The sequence below is a fragment of the Neofelis nebulosa genome, chromosome 8, assembly GCF_028018385.1.
Source record: "Neofelis nebulosa isolate mNeoNeb1 chromosome 8, mNeoNeb1.pri, whole genome shotgun sequence".
NCBI classification, from domain to species: Eukaryota; Metazoa; Chordata; class Mammalia; order Carnivora; family Felidae; genus Neofelis; species Neofelis nebulosa.
The window spans coordinates 96,288,406-96,313,064 of record NC_080789.1 but is presented as its reverse complement, the minus strand read 5'-3'; the positions used below and the strand labels follow the sequence as shown (position 1 = coordinate 96,313,064).

The 24,659-nt window shown below is 39.5% G+C and overlaps 1 protein-coding gene across 4 annotated transcripts in view; it reads left to right on the top strand.

Moving 5' to 3' along the window:
- The first annotated feature begins 3,356 nt into the window (after positions 1 to 3,356).
- The window catches only part of BORCS5 (BLOC-1 related complex subunit 5), a 99,391-nt gene continuing 78,088 nt past the window's right edge, over positions 3,357 to 24,659 (top strand). The window contains exons 1-2 of one of the 4 annotated variants that reach the window (XM_058743641.1): positions 3,357 to 3,438; positions 6,272 to 6,415. In XM_058743641.1, the coding sequence (XP_058599624.1) occupies position 3,438; positions 6,272 to 6,415 (145 nt within the window). In that variant the 5' untranslated portion in view covers positions 3,357 to 3,437. The other 3 variants (XM_058743640.1, XM_058743639.1, XM_058743643.1) reach the window with 3 other exon arrangements.

The following is a 24,659-nucleotide window of genomic DNA, read 5'->3' as shown; positions in this document are numbered from 1 at the left end:
CGTGGGTTTGAGCTCCACATCGGGCTCTGTGCTGACAGCTCAGAGCCTGGAGCCTGCTTTGGGTTCTGTGTCTCCCTCCCTCTCTGCTCCTCTGCTCTGTCTCTGTCTCTCAAAAATAAATAAAAGTTAAAAAAATAAATAAATAAATAAACATTAAAAAAAATTAGAAAGAGTTCTCCTTGCCATGAAAGGAAGAACACAGTGTAACCAGCTTCCCCAGACTTTCAGGAGAGTACACAAAGATCCCACCTCAATCTCACCCCACCCAGACTGGCAAAGCTGAGACATACAGACATATGGAGACTGCTAGACACAAAGTCTTCCTTGGTGCCATGCAATTGGAGCTATCTTGGTTCACAGTGACCTGATTTGTAGCCAAATCAAGCAGCTTTCACCACCAAAGTCACCAATGGCAAGCACAAACTGCCACGGACGCCTTGCAGATCTGGCCAGCTTTTGCCTCACAGGCATTCGTGTTCACTGACATCTTCCACCTGATTCCGTCCCCACTCCCTCCTATCCTCAGCCCAGCCCAGGAACCACAATGGCAGCCAGCCTAGGCAGCTGTGCAAGTGCAAGACGCCAGCCTAGACCCGGTGGCTGATCTCCACTGTGTGTGTGCACTCAGGGCTAGTCCCTGAGTGCACTCAGGGCTGCACACTTGCACGACACCTGCCTGATAGCCATAGCCAGACTCTACCACAGTGGAGGAGCAAGGGTACATGAACGGACAATTTAACAGTGTCAGGGAAACAATACAAGAACAAAATGAGAAGTTCAGCAAAGATATAGAAAACATAAAAAAGAACCAAACAAATCCTGGAGTTGAAAAATATAATGATTGAATTGAAGAATTTAATACAGAGCTGCAAACTTGGACTTGACCAAACAGAAGAAGAATTCAATGAACTAGAAGACAGACCAATTAAAATCACCCAATCAGAGGAGCAAAAAGAAAAAAAGAATGAAAAGGAATGAAGAAAGTCCTTATGGGACTTTGAGGCACCATCAAGAGAAACAATGTATATATCATTGGAGTCCCAGGAAAAGAAAAGAGGAGGAAAGGGGGTAGAAAGTTTAAAGAAATAATGGTTGAGAACTTCCCGAACCTGGGGAGAAATTTGTCTATCCAAGATTATGAAGCTAATAGGTCAATCCAAAATTTCAATCCAAAACAATCTTCTCCAAGACATACTATAATTAAAACTATCTAAAATCAAAAACAAAGATAATTTGTTTTAAGTTTATTTATTTTTGAAGAGAGCGAGTGTGCACGGGTGCATGCAAACAGGAGAGGGGAAGGGGCAGAGAGAGACAGAGAATCCCAAGCAGGCTCCACACTGTCAGCATAGCGCCTGATGTGGGGCTTGAACCTATGAAACTGTGAGATCATGACCCGAGCTGAAACCAAGAGTTGGATGCTCAAACACCTAAGCCACCCATGTACCCCGACAAAGATAATTTTAAAAGCAGAAAGAGAAACACGTTGGGGCGCCTGGGTGGCTCAGTCGGTTAAGCGTCCGACTTCAGCTCAGGTCACGATCTTGCGGTCCGCGAGTTCGAGCCCCGCGTCAGGCTCTGGGCTGATGGCTCAGAGCCTGGAGCCTGCTTCCAATTCTGTGTCTCCCTCTCTCTCTGCCCCTCCCCTGTTCATGCTGTGTCTCTCTCTGTCTCAAAAATAAATAAACGTTAAAAAAAAAAAAAAAAAATTAAAAAAAAAAAAAAAAAAAAAGAGAAACACGTTTTCTCTCATATAAGGGAACCCCTATAAGGTGAGATTTTTCAGCAGCAACCTTGCAGGCCAGGAGAGAATAGGATGATATATTTGTTCATTCATCAGTTGAGAATGTTTAGAATGTTGAGAATGAACCTTAGAATGAAGCATTCATCCAATGGGAAGCATAAAAAGCACCACCACATCAGGGTGAATTAGGGCATGGAACACAAGATAAATATAGTCTGATGTGGAAAGGGGGCAAAAAGAGCCAGAATGAGTTGTACTCTCCCTTTTTTCCTTCTCTTTTGCCCACCCCCAAAGAGGGCAAACCTGGGAGAGGAGTCAGGGGCTCTCCAGAAAGGAATGATCCCATCAGCTTGATGGTTTATGTAAACCTCAAGACTACAGTCAAACACCACCTCCTAGGAGCCTACTTGACCTTTACAGGATGTTTTTAGTTCTTTCTTCATATTCCCACCAAATACTGAATTTACATTCATTTATACTTTTCTCAGAGTATTGCAATGGTGAGTAGAGGAAAAAGCATGATTTTGAAATCAGACAGTCCTAAATCCTGGTTCTACCATTTACTACCTGGTGACCGTGAGGAAGGTACCTGTTTGTGGGCCTCAGGGTTGCTATGAAAGTTTGATGAGGTAACATAGGGGAAATGTCTATGATACTGTAGAATAGAAGGGACTTAATCATACAGTTCATTTGGCATTCCTTCTGAGGTTATATTTATAAGTATAAAATGCTAGGACATTTGCTTGAAATTTCACGAAGGAAATGATATAAAATTAATTGTAAAATTCTGAGAACCACAAAACCACCCAACTCCTTGGTGGCATTCGCATTGCTGGTCTCAGTTCTTGATCTGCCCAATCTTACAGTTTCCATTTTGCATCTCTTGTACTCCTCCCTCACCTTTGCTAGTTTTGGAATGGCCTGTGGATAATTGTCAAGGTTCCCAGAAAATGCCTAGATTATAGGGGCATCCATTTTCCTCTGAGGATACATACACACACACACACACCCTAACATGTGAATCAGTATTTTTTTTTTTAACATTTTTAAAATGTTTTTATTTTTGAGACAGAGAGAGCACAAGTGGGAGAGGGGCAGAGAGAGAGATGGAGACGCAGAATCGGAAGCAGGCTCCAGGTTCTGAGCTGTCAGCACAGAAACTGATGCGGAGGTCAGAACTCATGAGCTGTGAGGTCATGACCTGAGCTGAAGTGGGATGCTTAAAGGACTGAATCACCCAGGTGCCCTGAATCAGTATTTTCAATTTCTTCATTTATCTCTCATTTCCATCTCCTTCCTTCACCGTCTATATTTTTTGCATGGTTGTCCACAGCCAAACTCCTACCTTCTGGAACTGAAACAGGAGCTTTGCATCCAGACAGTTGTGAATTCTAACCCTAAAACAAACAATTCCCACGCCGCATTTTATAAAGTTCTAACAATAAAGTGCCAATAGCTGGGTGATGCTTAAAGGCAACGCATCATTACACTAGAGAAGGCCTTGCTCTTTGGGGGCGGTGGTTCTGGCTTTGAGGCGGTGGAGCCCTTTAAGGGTGATTACACTCTCCCCGCCCTCCCCGAGGCGGGGGCGTGGTCGCGGGGGGGGGTGGCCTCCAACCCGGAACTGACGGCCGCGCGCAGCCGGCGCGGCCAATCCGCGTCCCGGAAGGAGCGAGCTTGCGGCCCCGGAGCGAGTGAGTGAAAGCGGCGCCGCCCGCCGGCGGCCGGCGCGGCTGAAGCTGGGCGCCCTCCACCTCTTTCCTTAGGGTCCCCCAAAGAGAGCGGGCAAACACCGTGCATCCGCGCTACGCCTCTTGGCGCGTCGGTTCCCCAAGTAGGGCCTCCCATCCCCCAACGCCAGCGCACCTGAGTGGGCTGGGCGCGTCATCTCCACAAGTCGGCCCTGCAGCGGCGCCCACATTTGGTGTAGCATCCCTGTCCCAGTCCCCAGCCCCTGCCCGGTCTTCCCGCCGCCGGAGCGGTGACCGCCTGGCCCGCCGTTCTTCCGCTGCCACCGCTGCCGCCACCATGGGCAGTGAGCAGAGCTCCGAGGTCGAGAGCCGACCCAACGATCTGAACTCCTCAGGTCGGTGTCCTAACTTCCACCCTCCTCCAGCCGGCCCTGTCTGCTTGCGGAGGGGGCTGCCTCCCAACCTAGCGGGGACTGGGACCGTGGACACGAACGCACAGAGAGCCCTCACCGTACGTTTTTCTTGAAAAAGAGAAAAAAGTCACTGTCTGTCCTAGCCGTCATTCCCCTGATGGGAGTGCCTGTGACTGCAAGCTAAATCAGCTTGTGCGCCCATGCCCATTATTTATTGTCAAAACAGCTGTTTCTCCCAGCTCTGCCTCCTCTTTAAAAGACGACCTAATTAACTTTTGGCGTTAGTACTCATGCCTGACACCGTGAGATTTGGCTCACACAGTGGATGGATCAGAGACAGAATCTCTAAGAACATGTTCCTTTTCAGAAGGGATGTGTGACAGGTGTACAATCGTTTTTGAACCCTTGGGTGCAAACATCTCCAGAAACTGCATTTTCTCTTAAGAAGGGGTCGCGACTCGGTTTCTATTATCATAGGGGTTGGCCAGCACCGCACGCTCTGGTGTTTTTCTCTATTCTTCCCCCGTTCGTAATTTTAAGGTTTCTCCCAGCGTTTGAAATAGGATCAGAAGGATTATTGTGCTGGGAATATAGTAAGCAGTCAATAAATAAAATAGTTGATACTTAATTAAGGATTCTATGCTCTGTTGTTGTTAGCGACAAACCCTAGCACAACTGGCTCTGCTTGAGTTGCTAATCCAAATTGGATTCAATCTGGAGCCTAAATATAACATATTAGTTTCAGGTGTACAGTCTAATGATTAGATATTTGTATATATTATGAAATTTTAAACAATATTTTACACTTGCAGAGAGGTGTAGATACACTAAGAATCCACAACTGTCATTTATTCCTGGTAGGATCTGTAATTCAGAAATGTAGACGCTGACAGAGAGTTAGTCCACACTGAAGTGTGTCCTTTAAGACTGGTTCAGGTCCTCATTTGGGGGGCTAGATTGGGACACATTTCAATGGTGAACAGCATCTACTAGCTTTGCTACATTCTTCTATTTCCTTGGAAGACCCAGCACATCTGATCTGTTAATAGCAAACACAGTAATAGTTGTTACCCTTTATTTTCTTGCTCCTATGTCAGGCCGGAAGCATATTTGAGGGGAAGAAGCATGGCATCTTAAAAAATCTGCTTGCTCACCTACTAACTAGCCAACAGCATGAGCTCTAACCAATACTATAGCATACACCAGTAGCCTAGGTTAGAATCTGCCCGATTCCCCTGGGCTAAGTGGTTTGCATACATTTATATTTAATCCTCACAGCGGCCCCATTTTACAGGCAAGGTGATAGAGGTTAGCTAGACTCTAGTGAAATTTGTTTTCCACTGGGGAAGAAGAAATCAATTTGTAGGAGGAAAGACTTCTGACTTGGGATTTGTGAAATGTTAAGTAAATTAGCAAAAGGGGTTAAGACATACTTCTTGAAGAGCGGTAAAAGTAGCAGAGATTCTACAAGAGGGAATGCCAAGCCACAGGAGACTCTAGCCTCTAGGAGGCGGGGCAGTTCTGTGGCCTTCCTGCGTCAACCTTTGAGACATAAGTATGATGAGCCCGCAAATACTACCTTCTAGAGGGTAAACCACTTTAAAGGTTTATTCTTGCTCTAACCAGGAGGATAGTGAGCAGAGGGAGGTATCTTGGTCTAGGAAGTTGTTGGTAGTTTGCATCAGTTCCTCCAAATGCTTTGCTTTCTCGCAACAAACCTGAAATTGGCCTGCCTCTCTTAACGGTCCTACAAATTTCTGAATTTGGCCTCAGCCTAGAATGGACTTCCTGTTTATTTCTATTCTTCTTAGACTACTGCCTGTAATTGTAAGGGTCAGGGGGCTGGTGCCTCAGGAATAGACCCATCTCATATAGGGCTGAGAACCAGGGGTTTTTTGGGGGTTTTTTCCCCCATGGATAGGATCTATTAAATATACCTGGCTTGCTGTGAACTGGTCTGGCCACCAGTTCTGCAAACCTGTTTCACAGGGATGGGCCATGTATACCAACACCCCATAGACCTCCAATTCCTTTCCTAATTCTTTTTCTAGCACTATTGACTTTGGGCAGTTCACAACCAAGTCTTGTATGTTCATTTCCTCATTGGTAAAATAGGGACAATGTCAGGAAGATCAAAGAAGTAAAAATTAAAAACAAAATCTACCTTATATTTTTATGTGCTGAATAATAAGATATTTTTAATCACAAAAGCAATTTCATACATGTTATAGGTTCCTATAATGCTTTTTTTTTTAGTAGAAAATACAGATCCCCTATGATTTATCTCCCCTTTTCCAGCCTCCACTGCAGGATGACTACAGTTAGCATTTTTTTTGTGTAAAAATATTCTTTTTAATGACTGTACTTTAGTGAGACAGAGGGGGCTAACATGCAGCTCGTGAGCAGTGTAACTTTATTTTCAGTGACTCCTTCTCCAGCTAAGCATAGAGCCAAGATGGACGATATCGTGGTTGTAGCTCCAGGCTCCCAGCCCTCACGGAATGTCAGTAACGATCCCGATGTCATCAAACTGCAAGAGATTCCGACCTTCCAGCCACTTTTGAAAGGTAAGCACTTGGGTTTTGTCTTATCTGGACTTGCTGGAAAGGTTTGCACAGCCGCACTACTCTCCCCAGAGGGCGTGTGCCTTCCGCATCTACTTTGGGTCTTTGCTTAAACGGCATCTTCTTGGTGAAGCCTTCCTTGACTGCCCTATTTAGAATTGCAGCCCTTTTTGCTGCTTTTCTCTGTAGTTTTTAATGACCATTGATCTAATGTATAGTTATTTACTGTCTGTTTCCTTGTTAGAATGTGGGAGGAAGTTTCTGTGTTTTGTGTGTTGTTGAATTGTAAAGCCTGGTATAAAGCAGGGACTGAGTAAATGAATGAATGAATGATGCTGGAGTTGGCCTTTACCTGTTACATTTCTACAAAAAGATTTTCACTCCTTTTTTTAAAGTTTTATTTATTTAAGGAATCTCTGCACCTCACGCTCAAACCCACAGCCCTGAGATCAAGAGTTGCATGCTCTTATGACTGAGCCAGCCAGGTGCCCCAAAGATTTTCATTCTTATCTGTGGCCTGGACTATGTTATCTTTGACTAGCTTAGATCCATAGAGAAAATCTCCATAATCGTTGGTACACTTAAAATTAATTTTGGCAACTGTTTTGTATGAGAGGAGAGGGTATGTATGAGAGGATTAGCATATATTGATTACTGTATACTGAGGTAGAGTTACCTTTTAGTATGAATTTTATTATTCATTTGATAATTTCATTATATATTTTTATTTTATGTTAATAAATTCCTTTTCACACCTATTAAGTAGTGGCAATGATTTTCTATTAACTGAACAGGGTTTCTACTATAAGAATCCCTCTTTCTGTCTCTGTCTTCCTCCAAAAGATTAGGAAATATAAATGAACATAAGGTCCTGGTGTACTTAAGCTGGTACAATATAACCTAAAACATCTTACATTTATAGAGCTATTTCTTTTAGAAGATACCCCCCCTTCACACACGCACGCAAACACCTGCCATCCATTTAATTCTTACATCGTTAAATATGTTAGAATGATTTGTGTCAGATCAGACAGCTGGCAGATACAGAGGTTGAACTTGAACCTTCATCACTGATTTCAGATACTAGTTACACTGTTCTACACTCTACTTACAAAACAAAAATAAAAACAAATAGTGCTTTATCGAACCATGTATCATCTCATTGTTCCCAGTACGTCGTCTGCTTTACGGGTAAGGAAATACAAGCTTTTGATCTTTTCCCACAGGCCTCAGTGTTGGACTTTGGGAAACTCTTTGGTTCTTACATGAAACAACACGTTACATCCTGCTACCCATCTTAACAGTTTTCTTTATTTTGAGAGAGAACATGATTCTTCAAAGCCATTAGTAAACATTAATAAAATTTCCATCTCCACATGTCCTCCACAAGTCCTCAACATACAGCTTTGTTTCTAGCTGTAGAAACATAGAGGTGGACACTTGTATTCTATACTCCAGCACTTCCAGATATGCATGTGGTCACGCTTTCATGCCTCTGCTTCCTGTTAACTATGTCCAAAGTCTTCCAAAGTCTTCTAGTCCTGGCTGAGGCCTTATGGGACCAGTATTTGTCCCCACTTTAGGGAAATACCAAAAAGAAGCAAAAACAGAACCCAAAAAACTCCCAGAATTTTGAGATATACTTAATGATTTTCAGGGATAGTGTTTCTAAGCATTTGAAATGATTCTTATTTTATGATAGTAAATTGCCTAGAAGGGGAAGCATCTAGGAGAAGGCTTGGTGTTAAGGGAAACTAACCTTAGATTTAAACTTTTTTTTTTTTTAAGTTTTTATTTATTTATTTTGAGGGAGACAGAGAGGGAGAGCAGGGAGAGGCAGAGAGAGAGAGGGAGATGGAGAATCCCAAGCAGGCTTCATGCTTATAGCACAAAGCACAACTTGGGGCTCAATCCAGGAGATCATGACTTGAGCCGAAATCAAGAGTCGGACTCTCTACCAACTGAGCCACCCAGGCGCCCCTCCCAGTGATGATTTTAAATCTGAGGTTAGGGGTGCCTGGGTGGCTCAGTTGGTTGAGTGTGTGATTCTTGGCCTTGGCTCAGATCATGATCTCACTCACGGTTTCATGAGCTCAAGCCCTGTGTGGGGCTCTGTGCTGACAGTGCAGAGCCTGTTTGGGATTCTCTGTCTCCCTCTCTCTGTCTCCCCCTGCCCTGCTCATGCTGTCTCTGTCTCTCTCAAAATAAATAAACTCAAAAAAAATTTTTTTTAAATAAAATAAACTCATCACTGGGAACCCTAAAAGTGAATAATGACTGTAGTCCAGTTAATGCCATGTAGCTGGACCTGGTTGCATTGATACCGGATTTAAATGGGGCCTTGGCTACCAGCTAGCTGTGTTGCCCTGGCTTTGTTTTTCACCTCTTTGAACCTTGGTTGTTGAGAACATTGAGAATAGGTATGGGAGAGAAGAAAGCTGGTGGGGGGCAGGGTGCAGTGAAGAGGTGATTTGGGATTTGGCTAAGGAAGGTGGAGAAATCACTTGATAAGGACGGCGTGAAAATAAAAATGGCAACATGTGGCAGGGGCCAGACTGCAGGGAACAAAAAAAAGCCAGCAAGCATTTAAGGGAACGCTCCCATTTCACTTGTGAAGAAGAAACATCTTAGTGATTAGAAGAGACAGGCAAAGGAGACAGTTGGGTGGAAATAAGAAGGATAATTACGATAATAATAGTAGCTAACCCCTCCCCTCCCTCCTGTACCTCTGCAAGATATTATTTTCTTTCCATTTTATAGATTAAAACACTGAGACTCAGAGAGTGTGAGTGCATTGCCTAAGGTCACATGGCTATAAGTTATAGCCCATCTCGAGATGGCATCAGGACATGGAGTTTTCAGCTGTTTTGTACATGGAATGAGACTGTTTCCAATTCTAGCAAAGCCAATTAGAAAGATCACTGGGCTGTAAAAGACAACAGGGCGATGGTTGTGAGGCCGCTTGGATTTCTGGGGCAGCGTACAGAGCCTCCCGCTTTGCCGTTGCTCTGCCTGGTAATTTAAAGCTCTGCCGCCTGCCTGCTGGGCTGCTGGAGGGCCACTCATCACTGTCGCCTTTATACTCTACTCTCTTTTTTCGCCCTTTACTGCTTTCAGGATGAGGCTATTTCTCAAAGTAGTAGAAAGGCCACACAGTGAGGGCTGTACCCCCCAGGTTTGATTTCAGAAAGCTTTTCATGCAAGTTAATCACAGCTTATTCTTTCAAAACAATATATTCAAGTATTACACAGAGTTCACTATTGTTCCGTAATGTCATGTGATGTAATGCTAATGCTGGTGGGTGATCTGCAGAGGCAGTGGCTGGGCGAGTTTGGGGCTATTCGGATGACTGAGGTAATGTTTGCATTTTTAATAAGCAAGCAGATTCTTTCTTTGGCCTTAACCCTTTTGGATAGATATAGCAGAGTATAATTTATGCTCTATACTGGTGCCAAATATCTGTTCCTCTTTTTATCTAAGCAGGAAGAATGTCTGTTTTTCATAGCAGTCTCTGAATTAGCAATTTATCTTGAAGTGTAAAACATTTACTAGAAAATGAAAAATTAAGAAATTACAAGTAGCAAAAAATGGCCACAACAAGACACAAAAGCAAAATGTAGATTTGATGCAAATGATATTCCCGGGGTTAAAAAAAAAAACTATAAATCTCTTACTTAACATTCAACCACTTATATTTTTTAATGAATTGCATAATTTTATGTCAATCTATAGAAATGAAGTATTCATAAGAGAAATGCAAAGTTGACATTTTATGTATAAAAGTTATATAATCATTCTGTTCACGCCTGAAGATGAATATATGCATACACACGTACACGTGCTTGGGCATGTATGCACATATGACATTCTTTACAACTGACCTATCATTTTTGTTACTGACCTTGGATACAACATCAGATTGTCTTGCTGCTTAAAGAAGGGACTGTCCTTGTTACCAGCAAGGAAGGTCAGACAGATACAGTGTAGAAACTTAAGTGAGACGAAGCAAGTTTGTTGGGAGTTACGCATTTGTTTGTTAAGAACATGATTTCTGTGAAGTCGATTTTGACAGTTAAGAGCCTGGGGCTTTTCTTGGTGGAGCAAAATCTCCTGGAACAGCGGTGAAGGCTCTCAAATCACATGGAACATTGAGAATTAGTGCATGAGGTTGAAGCTGGGAGAGAATGAATCAATGGGAAATGGTAGTAAGGAGAAAGTGAGGGAGCTACATTTCAAATGATCAGTTTATTAACATCTTTCTCACCCACTCATCTGTTAGCCAGACAAATAGAATAAAGGTAGAGAGTCTTGGCGTTTATCAGACACTTGTCTCTGCCAGCTGTCAGACCTTATCTCTGTTTTGGAAAATGGAAGAGGATAAGAGACTGGATCTTAGAGCTTAGTCTTTTCTGAATGACTTAAAGGTGACCTCTGAGCCCAAGGTTGATCCTAAGAGCCTAAGAGTCTGTTCTCTCCTGAATACCATATTTGAAAAGTTGATAACTTATTCCTGATTACCATGTGGATTATTTGTGTATGTTAACCTTTTAAACATTGCTGTTAACCAGCAAAGCGTTAGTCTTACTCAAGAGCTGGAAGTACGAGGCGAATGATCGCTTTAAACCAGTTGCGAGAGCAAAGCCATTTTGCAAGAGCAGCCTCACTTTTTTCCTCACTTCAGTGAACGTATACGGGCATCCATTCTTGTTTCTTTCCATCAAATCTCAGAGAAGGTATGTCGATGCCTTTCTCTGAAACTTAATGCTTTTCCATTTCCCTTTTTTCTACACTTCTTGGGACTTTGCTTGTGTACTCTCCTTCTTGTCTTTAGCATCCAGCTTAGTGAACCTCTTTCCTCTCATGTTGATGTATAGATCTTTCCGTCTTTTTTTTTTTTTTTTGAGAGAGAGGCGTGCACAGGGGAGGGGCAGAGAGAGAGGGAGAGAGAGAATCCCAAGCAGGTTCCATACTGACAGCACGGATCCCAATGTGGGGCTCCATCTCATGAACCATGAGATCGTGACCTGAGCCAAAAATCGAGTCAGAAACTTAACTGACTGAGCCACCCAGGCAACCCTAGATCTTCCCATCTTTTATTTTATTTATTTATTTTTTAAATGTTTTATTTAGTTTTGAGAGAGTGGAGGTTGGGGAGGGACAGAGAGAAAGGGACAGAGGGTCTGAAGTGGGCTCTTCGTTGACAGCAGTGAGCCCGACATGGGGCTCAAACCCACACACCATAAGATCATGACCTGCATTGAAGTTAGACTCTTGACCAACTGAGCTACCCAAGCACCCCTGATGATATTTAATTAGTTAGTTCTACCACTTAAAAAGAAGTGTTAAAATCTCCAGCTGTGATTGTGTTTGTCTATGCCTTTTATTCTGTCTGTATTTTAGATGTCTGTTATTAGGCATGCACACGTCGATGTTTATTATATCGACCCTTTTATTATTATGAAGTTGTCCTTGTATAGAAGGCACTATTTCCTATCTTGAAATCTATTTTGTCTTATGTTAATATAGCCACTCCAGCCTTTTCACACTTATTGTTTGCACAGTATATATTTTTTTCCATTCTTTCTTTTTGTTTTTATGTATTTGTGTCTTTAAAGTGCATCTCTTGCCGACAGCATACAGTTGGGTCTTGTTTCTGTACCTGTGTTGGCAGTCTGTCTTTAACCGGGTGTAAATTGATGTGGTTGGATTTAGGTCTACCATTTGTTCTTCATTTTCTATTTGTGGTCTCCTTTTGGTTCCTTTACTTTCCTGACTTTTTTAAGATCAACTAAATTTTGTAGTATTCCATTTTAAGTCCTCTATTAGCTTTTTTAGTTGTATTCTTATGCATTATTTTTTTAGTGGTTGCTCTACGGATTATAATACACAATTTTTTTAAAGATTTTATTTTTTATTTTTATTTTTAAAATATTTATTTATTTATTTTTAAGTTGATTTGTTTATTTGAGACTCAGACACAGAGACAGCACACATGGGGAGGGGCAGAGAGAGCGAGAATCCCAAGCAAGCTCTGTACTGCCAGCCCAGAGCCTGATGTGGGGTTCAAATCCACGAAACCGTGAGATCATGACCTGAGCCAAAACCAAGAGTCAGACACTTAACCAACTGAGCCACCAAGGTGCCCCTAAAGATTTTATTTTTAGATGATCTCTACACCCAACGTAAGGCTCAAAGTTACAACCCCGAGATCAAGAATCACACTCTCCACCGACTTGGCCGACCAGGCGCCCCCATTGTACACATCTTTAACATCATAGTTCACACAGAGTTAATATTGTACACATAAAATGTAAGAACTTTTCAGTGGTATGGTTCCATTTACCCCACTTCTCTGTGCTATAGTTGTCATACTGGTACATCTCCATATACTAGGAATCCCATGTGGTGTTTATATATATTATTTATTTTTTTATATATTATTTATATATATATTTATAAGTTATATATTTATATATAAATTAAATATATGTTTATTATTTACAAAACTTATGTATTACTGTATTATGTTGTATAATTATATACATTATAACAGTTTAGATTTTATTTTTTATTATTTTTTATTTTTTAAAATTTACATCCACATTAGCATATAGTGCAACAATGATTTCAGGAGGAGATTTCTTAGTGCCCCTTACCCATTTAGCCCATACCCCCTGCCACAACCCCTCCAGTAACCCTGTTTGTTCTCCATATTTATGAGTCTCTTCTGTTTTGTCCCCCTCCCTGTTTTATATTTTGTTTCCCTTTCTTTATGTTCATCTGTTTTGTCTCTTAAAGCCCTCATGAGTGAAGTCATATGATTTTTTCTTTCTCTGACTGACTAATTTCACTTAGCACAATACCCTCTAGTTCCGTCCACGTAGTTGCAAATGGCAAGATTTCATTCTTTCTGATTGTCGAGTAATACTCCATTATATATATATATATATATATATATGTGTATATATATATATATACACACACACACACATATACATATGTATATATATATATATACACACATATACATATGTATATACACACACACACACACACACCACCTCTTCTTTATCCATTCATCCATCGATGGACATTTGGTCTCTTTCCATGCTTTGGCTATTGTTGATCGTGCTGCTATAAACATGGGGGTGCATGTGTCCCTTCGAAACAGCACAGCTGTATCCCATGGATAAATGCCTAGTAGGGCAATTGCTGGGTCATAGGGTAGTTCTATTTTTAGTTTTTTGAGGAACATCTATACTGTTTTCCAGAGTGGCTGCACCAGCTTGCATTCCCAATAGTTTATATTTATTTTAAATGATTATATATCTTCCAAAGAAATTAAGAGAAGAAAGAACTACATATAGAATACAATGTTATGCCTCCCCACATATTTACCATTTCCAGAATTCTTAATCCCTTTCTGTAGATTCAGGTTTCTATGTGATGTCATTTATTTTTAGTCTGAAGACCTTCTTGTAGCATTTCTTGTAGTGCAGATCAGCTGGAAACAGATTCTTTGTTTTGTTTTTTTTTTTCAACATTTTTAAATTTATTTTTGGGACAGAGAGAGACAGAGCATGAACGGGGGAGGGGCAGAGAGAGAGGGAGACACAGAATCAGAAACAGGCTCCAGGCTCCGAGCCATCAGCCCAGAGCCCGACGCGGGGCTCGAACTCACGGACCGCGAGATCGTGACCTGGCTGAAGTCGGACGCTTAACCGACTGCGCCACCCAGGCGCCCCTCTTTCTGTTTTTATTTATGTGAAGATGTCAGTTTTTGCCCAGGTTCACTATAAAATTTTTACCCCCTTTTTTGGTAAGTTTTTAAGGAGATACTATGGAATTTTGTGAAATCTCATTTCTCAACACACTTTCCTTCACCGGTTATAATATCCATTACTGTTTCTTGTTTGAATTAATTACACAGAGACGGTTGCCAAATAGTGATTTTTCTACCTTTACCATTCCTTCTACATTTATTAGTTTGTATTCCACTGTTAGGAAGAGCTTTCTCTTCTCTCCATTTATTTATTTAAGTCCATGCAGTCACTATTTTCAATCTCAAAATGCTTCAAATTTAGGAGCACATGGCTAGCTCAGTCAGTGGAGTGTGCAACTCTTGGTCTTAGGGTTGTGGATTTAAGCCCCATGTTGGGTGTAGATATTACTTAAAAAAATCTAATCTTGAAAAAAATGCTCCAAATTGAGACAGTTGGAACCCTGTCAGTCTAGTTTACTTTGTCCTTTTGACATATTCTCATTATTCTTTGAACATGTTTTTATTTTCTGGCATGATAGAATGTTCCAGACTTTTCCTGTTCTTCCCTGGCTCCAGCACTAGAATCAGGCATTTCTCCAGGAGTCTTGATTCTTTTAGTGGAGAGTGGTATTTAGAAGCTACTCTTAGGCCTTCTCAGTGGATTTAGCAAGGAAATAGATATGTGTGTATATACATAATACACACATTTATACTTACATGTATTTTTATATTTATCTGTATATATTGAATATACTGAGTTCATACTGACGTGTTCTAAATGTTCTTTGATCTATAGGTTTATTGTTTTCATCAAATATTTTGACCATTATTTCTTCCAGTGTTTTTCTGCCCCTCCCCCCCCCCCCCCCCCTCCTTTTTGGGGACTCCATTTTCTGTGTTATGCTGTCTCACAGGTCACTAATGCAGTTTTGTTTTTTGGGTTTTTTTGGTCTTTCTCCTTTCTGTCCTTAGTTTGGATAATTTTATTGCTTTGTTTTTGTCTTTCTCCTTTCTGTTCTTAGTTTGGATAATTTTATTGCTTTGTTTCCAGATTTAGGTTTGTTTTTTGTTTTTTGTTTTTGTCATGTCTATACTGTTCTTAATCCCATTCAATGTATTTTTAATTTTAGATAATTGTATTTTTCAGCTTTAGATATACCTCCCTTTTAATAAAGGCTTCATGTCTTTGCTTATCATGCCTATGTTTTCCTATACTTTTTGAACATGTAGGGTGCATTTATAATTTATAATTTTAATTCTTGACTGCTAGTCTATCATTTTTGGATCTGTTTTTTATTAAATGAAGTTTCTCAGTATTACAAGTCATATTCTCCTGCTTCTTTGCATTCCTGGAAATTTCTTCATTGTATGCCAAACATTGTATATTTTGTATGTTTCTGGGTGCTAGGGTTTGTTTTATTCCTTTAAAGTATATTAGACTTTGTTCTGGCGTAAAGTTAAGTTACTTATAATCAGTTTGACTCTTTCTGACCTGCCTTTATGTTCTGTGAAGGTTTATCCAGAGCAGCCTTTAGTCTAGTTTAACTGAGTCTCACTTCTAAGGCACTACCCTTCTGAGTGCTTTACCTGCGGCCCATGTGTTATGAAGTCTCACTACTCATGCAGGTGGGAATGCAAACTGCCCTCACAGTCCCGTGAGAATTTCAGACATTGTTTGGCCTACGGCTTTCCTGTAGTTCTTTCTCCAGCCTGGTGGAATTTTACCGCAAATTCATAGCTTAGTGTAAACCAGAGACTCAGGGTGCCCTGTGCAGTTCCGCAGGCTGCTCTCTTACTGAGCCCTCCCCTCCCCCATATTATTTTGTGTACCTTCTGATACCTCTGTCTCTCCAAACTCCACGTTCTCTTTCTTCAACTCACTGAGGCCACTGGGCTCTTGATGGATGTCTCCCCCCACCCCCCTGCCTGGAAAATGTTTTTCAGTAATAAACTGGGGAAATGATAGGACTTGCTTGTTTTCCTTCTCTCAAGGATCAAAGCCTGTTAGAGAGTATCTGAAAAGAGTGTGTCATATATTTGGTCCGGTTCCTAGTTGTTTATGACTGGAAGGCATAATAGCAATTAATCTTTCATGGGCAGAAGCAGAAATCCTCAAAAAAATGCTTTTTAATCTTTATTTTTCTGTCCATTACCACTTCTTTCATTTTAAACGCCTCATGCCAACAGCCTTCGATTACTACCTTGGTTTATTTCTGCAGTATACAATTGACTCTTGAACAATGCGGGTGTCAGGGGCCTGGACCTCCCTGCAGTTGAAAATCTGTGTGTTACTTTTGACTCCCTCACCCCAAACTTAACTGCTAGTAGCATACTGTTTACCAGAAGCCCTACTGGTAACATAAACTGTCGATTAACACATATCTTGTACGTTATATATATTATATACTGTATCCTTACAAAAAAGTCAGCTAGAGAAAAGAAAATTTACGAAGAAGGTCATAAGGAAGAAGAAATACATTTACAGTACTGTATTGTATTTATTGAAAAAAATCCAAGTGTTAGTAGACCTGCGCAGTTCAAACCTGTGTTGTTCAAGGGCCAATTGTAATGGTAAACATTGGTGCTCCTGGTGGTGTTCCAGCTAGTGGAGATACAAAGAATATAAGACACAGCTGCTGTCCCTTAGGAGCTTACAGTTTTGTGAGTGATTAAGATAGGTAAGGAACTTACAGTAATGTAGCATGGGTCATATTGGCCATATGGCCAAAAGATCAGTCATGTGTAGAGAAGAGAATCATTAATTTGGCCTGGGAATTTGGAGGCAGGCTTCACAAGGGAAGTAACAGTCGAGTAGGGCTTTGAGGGATAGAAGGTAGCCACATGGGGAGGATGGGGTCAGGGAGTGGATTCATGGTTTAAGGGATCATCCATATAATCAAAAAGTTATAATTAAAAGATGCCAAAATACTTCTTGACCAAAATTATATCTGGGATGTGCTGCTTTGATTTTCTTGTATTACTCTAGATACCCATATGTATGCAGGTTAAAATCTGATTTTAATTTTAAGCCATATTAGACATTAACTTACTGGAATAATTAACTGTATACTATTATTCATTCTTTTGTGTTTCTTTAAGCTTTTAATTTGTGTTATATTATTAATTTAAAAAAATGCATTCTGAGGGTTGATGGGGGGTGGGAGGGAGGGGAGGGTGGGGGATGGGTATTGAGGAGGGCACCTTTTGGGATGAGCACTGGGTGTTGTATGGAAACCAATTTGACAATAAATTTCATATATTGGAAAAAAAAATATGCATGGTTTACTTTAGTACCCAAGGATATATCTTTCTAAACAATATCATTTCCTGGCTAAGCTAGCCAATTACTCCTGGAATATGACAATAAAGATAGATGTATTTTTTTAAATATATTTCTTTTTAAGGTTCTGTTTTGTTAGTAGTTTTTGCTACATAACATCTTAGAAACATTCCAAGGCTGAATAGTATAAAATTCTGTTAGTCATCTTCAATTTTTCTACTTTTCCAAAAATCACATAAAAAATTCTATTTTTAAAACATTAGCATTTGAGACTGAAATGTTTATTTAGGAAAGCCAATGTTCTAAAGGCGTTCCAAGAATTAAAAAAGAAATTCCTTTTCCCCCACCCCCCCAAATTTTAACTGATTATTAGATTAATAATAATTTTATAGTATTTGGAATTGTTAATAGATAAGGCTTTTTCATCCTGGGCAAAAGTGAAAGTCATGTACTCTTTTTAGAATTGTGATCTTTCATATATTATTCACTTAACTAAATTCATTGAGCTGTTGCTGTTTGTCAGATATTTTAGGCTAGAGATACAAAAAAAACCATTATTCCTTCCTATGAACAGCTCACAGTCTTGTGAGGGAAACTATATTCTTAACAGGTCATTGTGATTCAGCATGATAAGTGCTTATAAATGTAATGCATTAGAGAACCTACAGGATGGAACAACTTATTCTGAGAGAGGCAGGAATGGTTGACTAGAATCAGAACAATTGAGAAGAATTTATATGTGTGCTCTTGGTATTAATTACTTCCAAAGTTTTATTATGCCTAAAAAGCCATGTGGAAAAACTTACTTTGTTTTATTTTTTACGTTTAGATGGAACATGCGATCAGGGGAGAGGGGGAGAGAATCTTAAGCAGGCTGCACACTCAGTGCAGAGTCCAACAGGGGCTCAATCCCACCATCCTGGGATCATGACCTGAACCAAAATCAAAAGTCAGTTTCTCAACCAACTGAGCCAGCCAGGTGCCTTGAAACTTTTAAAAAAAAAAACACTGACTTTAGGGCCCCAGACTCAGAATCTGATTTATTAGTAAGTTCAGTTGTAAGACATCTGTATGTTAAACTAGCATTCCAAGGGATTCACTTTGGAAAACACTGAGCTAGATGTTTTTGAACTTAAGTACTACTTGAGATCACAGAAGTGTTAGATCATTCAAATAAATGATTTTAGATATCTTTTAAAGAGATACAGTTGTCAAAAGAGTATTTTAGAGTATGTCATTAGGTTTTTGCTATTTTTGGATGAACTCCATTGTTGAAACTGATTCACATTTAATGCCTGTACATTAAATTTTGGACTCATTGAGAGTTCATTACTTGCTGAAGAATTTGTTAAAAGTCCCTGGGTTTTGGTAATGTTTAAATATTTCTTCTCATCGAAATTTGGTTTCACAGAAAGCCAGTGAAATGCAAAGTGATATTTTAAAAATGACTTTAGATAATTATTTTCCTCATATGAGCTAATGAAAATTATTAACAAAATATTCTAAACACATTTCTAAACGGGTTTATCCACATGTGAAAGTGTTGGTAAACAAATACACAAACAAAAATGGGGTTTTGAGTTGCAAGATTTTTGGAGCAGACATACTACAATTGGGAGTTGTTTTGTTCTTCATTCAGTCTTTTTAACCAAGGACTTTTTTCTAACAGTTAAACTATTCATACTTTTATTTCAGTAAATCTTACATCAAGATTAATGTTTACCAGTCTCAAGGGAAGGAAAAAAATGATACATCCCACTGAGAGGAATAAATATAGGCCTAAGAAACATTAAAACATTCTTTAATGCTAATAAATATCCTAAGTCATTCTCCTATTTTGCTCCTTTTTTTATAAGATGGCCTCCCTTTAATGTAGTTGAATTTATTGCAGTGCTGTTTTTAACACCACCTTCGCCACTAGATGTCGCTAGACTATAATGATTAGTAAGTCGGTTCACACAGCTACAACCTGTGGCAGTATTTGCAAAGGCCTTTGGTTAATTAAGTTTACTCTGTAGCATCTGGATTTCTCATAAAACGAGGTCACAGCTTGCTTCAAGCACAAGCTAGTTGGAAAATATGTCAAATTATGTAACACATGAGTAATCTATAATTAGTTATTTCAGTGTTTATCAGGACAACAAAGAAAAAAATTGCTACCGGAAACTTTTAGTGACCTTAATATTTTAGAGTGAAAACTCTATTTTTAGTCTATCACTGTATTCAAAGAAATATTTATTACACCAAATATTTCTCAAGAGTTGGGGTTGTGTTTTAATCATCTCTAATTTCTCAGGGCCTAGCACACAAAGCTTGGCACTTGATAGGTATTCAGTAAATGTTATTAAGCATTAAGGTAATGTGTGTGTGTGTGTGTGTGTATGTATGTCATAGGGGAAAGAATCCTTGAGTTCTCTTCTCAAAAAGTCTCACTTAGGAGACAAGAATCTGTATAAACATACCTATAGTCCAGTATCGTGTGTACGTACCAAATGAGTACTACAGGCATTAAATTCTGGGATGCCAGAAGATCAGTAGCTCTTGAGCAGTGATAAGAGGTGTACTCATGAAAGCATATTTAGAGATGAAAAGGAAAGGCCAGTACAAGAGAAGAAAGTAATGAGCCAAGGTTTAAGGGTAGGAAAATGTGGGCAGTAAATATTCAGAAAGGTCCTAAGTTTAAGGCTCTGAATTTAAGGCTTACACTTGGACTTAATACTTTTTAGGGGGCAGGGGACTGTTAAGGATATTGGGGTGGGTGAATAATAATATGTTTTATAATGCATTGTAATTTACAAAACACTAGCACCTAAAGAAGGGTGAATGGAAGATGATTACTCTTTGATTTTAGAATGCTTCTGCTCTAAAGTTTGTTAAAAGCACTTCTATTTGAAAGAGATAATACAGGGGCTCCTGGGTGGCTCAGTCGGTTGGGCATCGATTCTTCGTTTCAGCTCGGGTCTTGATCTCAGGGTCATGAGTTCAAACCCCACATTGGGCTTTGGGCTAGGCATGAAGCCTACTTAAAAAAATCAGGGGCGCCTGGGTGGCTCAGTTGGTTGAGTGTCTGACTGAGGTTCAGGTCACGATCTCACAGTTCATAGGTTCGAGCCCTGCGTAGGGCTCTGTGCTGACAGCTCAGAGCCTGGAGCCTGCTTCAGATTCTGTGTTTCCCTCTCTTTTTGCCCCTCCCTTGCTTATGCTCTGTTTATCTGTCCTGTCTGTCTCTCTCTCTCAAAAATAAATAAACATTAAAAATTAATCAATGAGATAATATAGATAGGGGGCTTAGTGCCTGGCCCTTAGTAAACCTTCAATCAATGATTCTTTTTTTTTTATTTTTTTTTTATTTAATTTTTTTTTTTTTAATTTTTTTTTTTCAACGTTTTTTTAATTTTTATTTTTGGGACAGAGAGAGACAGAGCATGAACGGGGGAGGGACAGAGAGAGAGGGAGACACAGAATCGGAAACAGGCTCCAGGCTCTGAGCCATCAGCCCAGAGCCTGACGCGGGGCTCGAACTCACGGACCGTGAGATCGTGACCTGGCTGAAGTCGGACGCTTAACCGACTGCGCCACCCAGGCGCCCCATTCAATCAATGATTCTTGATAACAGATTATTAAATCAGTAAAAAATATTATGGACATTCTGCAAAATAACTTTCACAAGAGTCAAAATCATGAAAGGTAAGGAACGACTGAAGAATTGTCATAGATTGGAGGAAATTAAAGAGATGTGCAATGTCTATTCTAGGACCCCAAATTGGATCCTAGAATAAAAAAGGACATTAATGGGAAAAAATGGTACCTTATGATAAGGTGTATAGTTTAGTTGATTGTATTGTACCAATGTTAATTCCCTGTTTTTGATAATTATACTATGGTTAGGTACTGTGTTAATATTAGAGGAAGCTGGTGAAGGGCATATAGGAATCTTTTATGCAACTTTTCTTAAATTATTTTAAAAATAAAACATTCGAGGATGTCTGACTGGCTCAGTCAGTAGAGCATGCGACTCTTGACGTTGGGGTTGTAAGTTCAAGACCCACATTGGGTGTAGAGATGACCTAGAAATAAAATCTTTTAAAAAATATGTAAAAGTTTAAAAATATAATATCATCTTAGAAAATATTGCAATTCCATATTTGGGATAAGTTTTCTTTTCTTTTTTTTTTTTTTTTAACGTTTATTTATTTTTGAGACAGAGAGAGACAGAGCATGAACGGGGGAGGGTCAGAGAGAGGGAGACACAGAATCCGAAACAGGCTCCAGGCTCTGAGCTGTCAGCACAGAGCCCGACGCGGGGCTCGAACTCACGGACCGCGAGATCATGACCTGAGCCGAAGTCGGCGGCTTAACCGACTGAGCCACCCAGGCACCCCTGGGATAAGTTTTCTACAAAGAGGTCAGATGTTGGAAGAAAGGTTTTATATATGATAATAATTTTTAGGATAGACATCTGCCAGGACAGCTTATGGCAACAATGTGTTCCCTTGAAGACAGGGAAGTAGAACTTCTGAGCACCCTGGACTTTAGCACCTCTCTCTATATTTTAGCTAATAGATACATTTCCCCAGTGTCCTGTTTTGTTTTTGTTTTTGTTTTTGTTTTTGTTTTTGTTTTTGTTTTTGTTTTTGTTTTGAGGGAAAAAAAAAAGTATAGTTGACACACAATTACATTTAAAAAAGAAATTTATTTAAGTAGTCTCCACCCCCAGCACTGGGCTTGAATTTACAACCCTGAGATCAAGAGTTGCATGCTTCGGGGAGCCTGGGTGGCTCAGTCGGTTGAGCGTCTGGCTTCAGCTCAGGTCACAATCTCGCAGTCCGTGAGTTCGAGCCCTGCATCAGGCTCTGGGCTGATGGCTCAGAGCCTGGAGCCAGCTTCCGATTCTGTGTCTCCCTCTCTCTCTGCCCCTCCCCCGTTCATGCTCTGTCTCTCTCTGTCCCAAAAATAAATAAACGTTAAAAAAAAAAATTAAAAAAAAAAAAAAAAAAAGAGTTGCGTGCTTCTCTGCCTGAGCCACCCAGGCACCCCACATGTTTTTTTTAATTTTAGGGTTTTTTTAATTGAAGTATAGTTGATGTACAATGTGACATTTCAATGTTCTGGCCTTTAAGTCCACTTGAACTTTGGCTCTTCAAACTGTTATTTAATACCCCCATTCCCCTTTTCAATATGTTCAGAGTAATCTAATGAGGTTTCCCTGGGCTTTACCACCAATACCCTATATTTTAATAAAAAATACTTTCTTATAGAATCTGCCTATGGGCCTTCCTTATATGTTTCATCATCTTTATGTAGATTACTCTGTGGGCCCAGAAGAACAACAAAGGAACATCTGGTGTTTGTAGAGGCATTGGGTATAATTAGGTTCTAAAATCAGTGCATAAATGTTATATGGTTAACCTTTGAATAACACAGGTCTGAACCATGTGGGTCCACTTACAAGTAGATTTTGTTTTTCAATAAATACAGTATAGTACTGTAAATGTATTTTCTCTTCCTTATGATTTTCCTAATATTTTCTATTCTCTGCTTTACTTTCTTGTAAAAAAATACAGGATATGATATGTAACATACAAAATATGTGGTGTTTGCTTATGTTATTGGTAAGGCTTCTGGTCAACAGTAGGCTACTAGTAGTTAAGTTTTGGGGGAGTCAAAAGTTATGTGTGGAGTTTTTACTGCAGGGGATGGGTGGGGGGTTGACATCTCTAACTCCAGATTTGTTCAAGGCTCAATGGTATGTATGTGTCTGTGTGTGTGTGTGTGTGTGTGTGTGTATATATATATATATATATATATATATATATATATATATATGATCTTGGAAATTTTTTAAATCCCCAATAAAGCACACTTTTAAAAAACGTATATACTCCTGTACTATAAATGTTTAGATTAAGAGAAAAGTCTACATGCACACATCTGGATATTCAGACCTTTTTGACCTATCACAAATTGAGATTAGTTTGTAGTTTTGTTTCGTTTTTCTTGAGATGCCTTTAGTATGAGGGTATACTGGATTCATAAAATCAGTTGGGAAGTGGGGCACCTGGGTGGCTCAGTCAGTTGAGTGTCCGACTTTAGCTCAGGTCATGATCTCCCAGTTCTGAGTTTGAGCCCTACATCGGGCTTGCTGCTGTCAGCACACAGTCCACTTCCCATCCTCTGTCCACCTCTCTCTACCCCTCCCCTGCTTGTGCTGTCCCAAAAATAAATAAATATGTTTTTAAAAATCAGTGGTAGAAGTATTTCTTCTGCTTTTCTGTAAGACTGAAGGATTGTTATTAATTTTTATTTAAATATTTGATATAATTCATAGTGAAGCCAGTGGGACTGAGATTTTCTTTACTTGGTATAGGCCTTGTCTATTCAGATTTTCTATTTCTTCTTGAGTCAGTTTTGGTAATTTTTGTCTTTCTATGAATTTGTTTATTTAAGTTACCTAATTGTTGGCATGATGTTTTTCATAATATTCCCTTTTAATCCTCTACACTTCTGTGAGGTCAATAGTGATGTCCCTTTTCCATTCCTGATTTTGATCATTGGAGGTTTTTTCTCCTTTTTTCTTGGTCAATATGGCTACAGATTTGTTAGTTTTGTTGATCTGTTTGGTGAACCAACTTGTGGTGTCATTGATTTTCTCTTCTGTTTTTCTGTTTTCTATTTCATTGCTTTCTGCTCTAGTCCTTATTATTTTCTTCTGCTTATAAATATAATTTACACTTCTATTCCTAGTTTCTTGAGGTATAAGGTTTTTTTTTTCTGAAATAGGCATTTGAAAGCAATAAATTTTCTTCTAAGCATAGCTTTAGCTGTATCTCATAAATTTTGATATGTCTTTATTTTTATTCACTTCAAAACACTTTTTGGTTTCCATTTTGATTTCTTCTTTGACCAACCAGTTGATTTAGAAGTATGTTGTTTAAGTTCAGAATGTTTTGGGATTTCCCAGATTTCTTTCTGTTGTTGATTTATAATTTAATTCTATTGTGGTCAGAGAATATACATTGTATGACTTAAATCCTATTTATTGAGACTTGATTTATGGCTTGGTATATGGTCTGTCTGGAAAATGTTTCATGTGTACTTCTTGAAAAATTGATAGACTTTATTTTCTAGAGAAGTTTTAGGTTTACGGAAAAGTTGAATAAAGTACAAGAGTTCCCATATACTCCTTTACCAACTCCCCATCCAG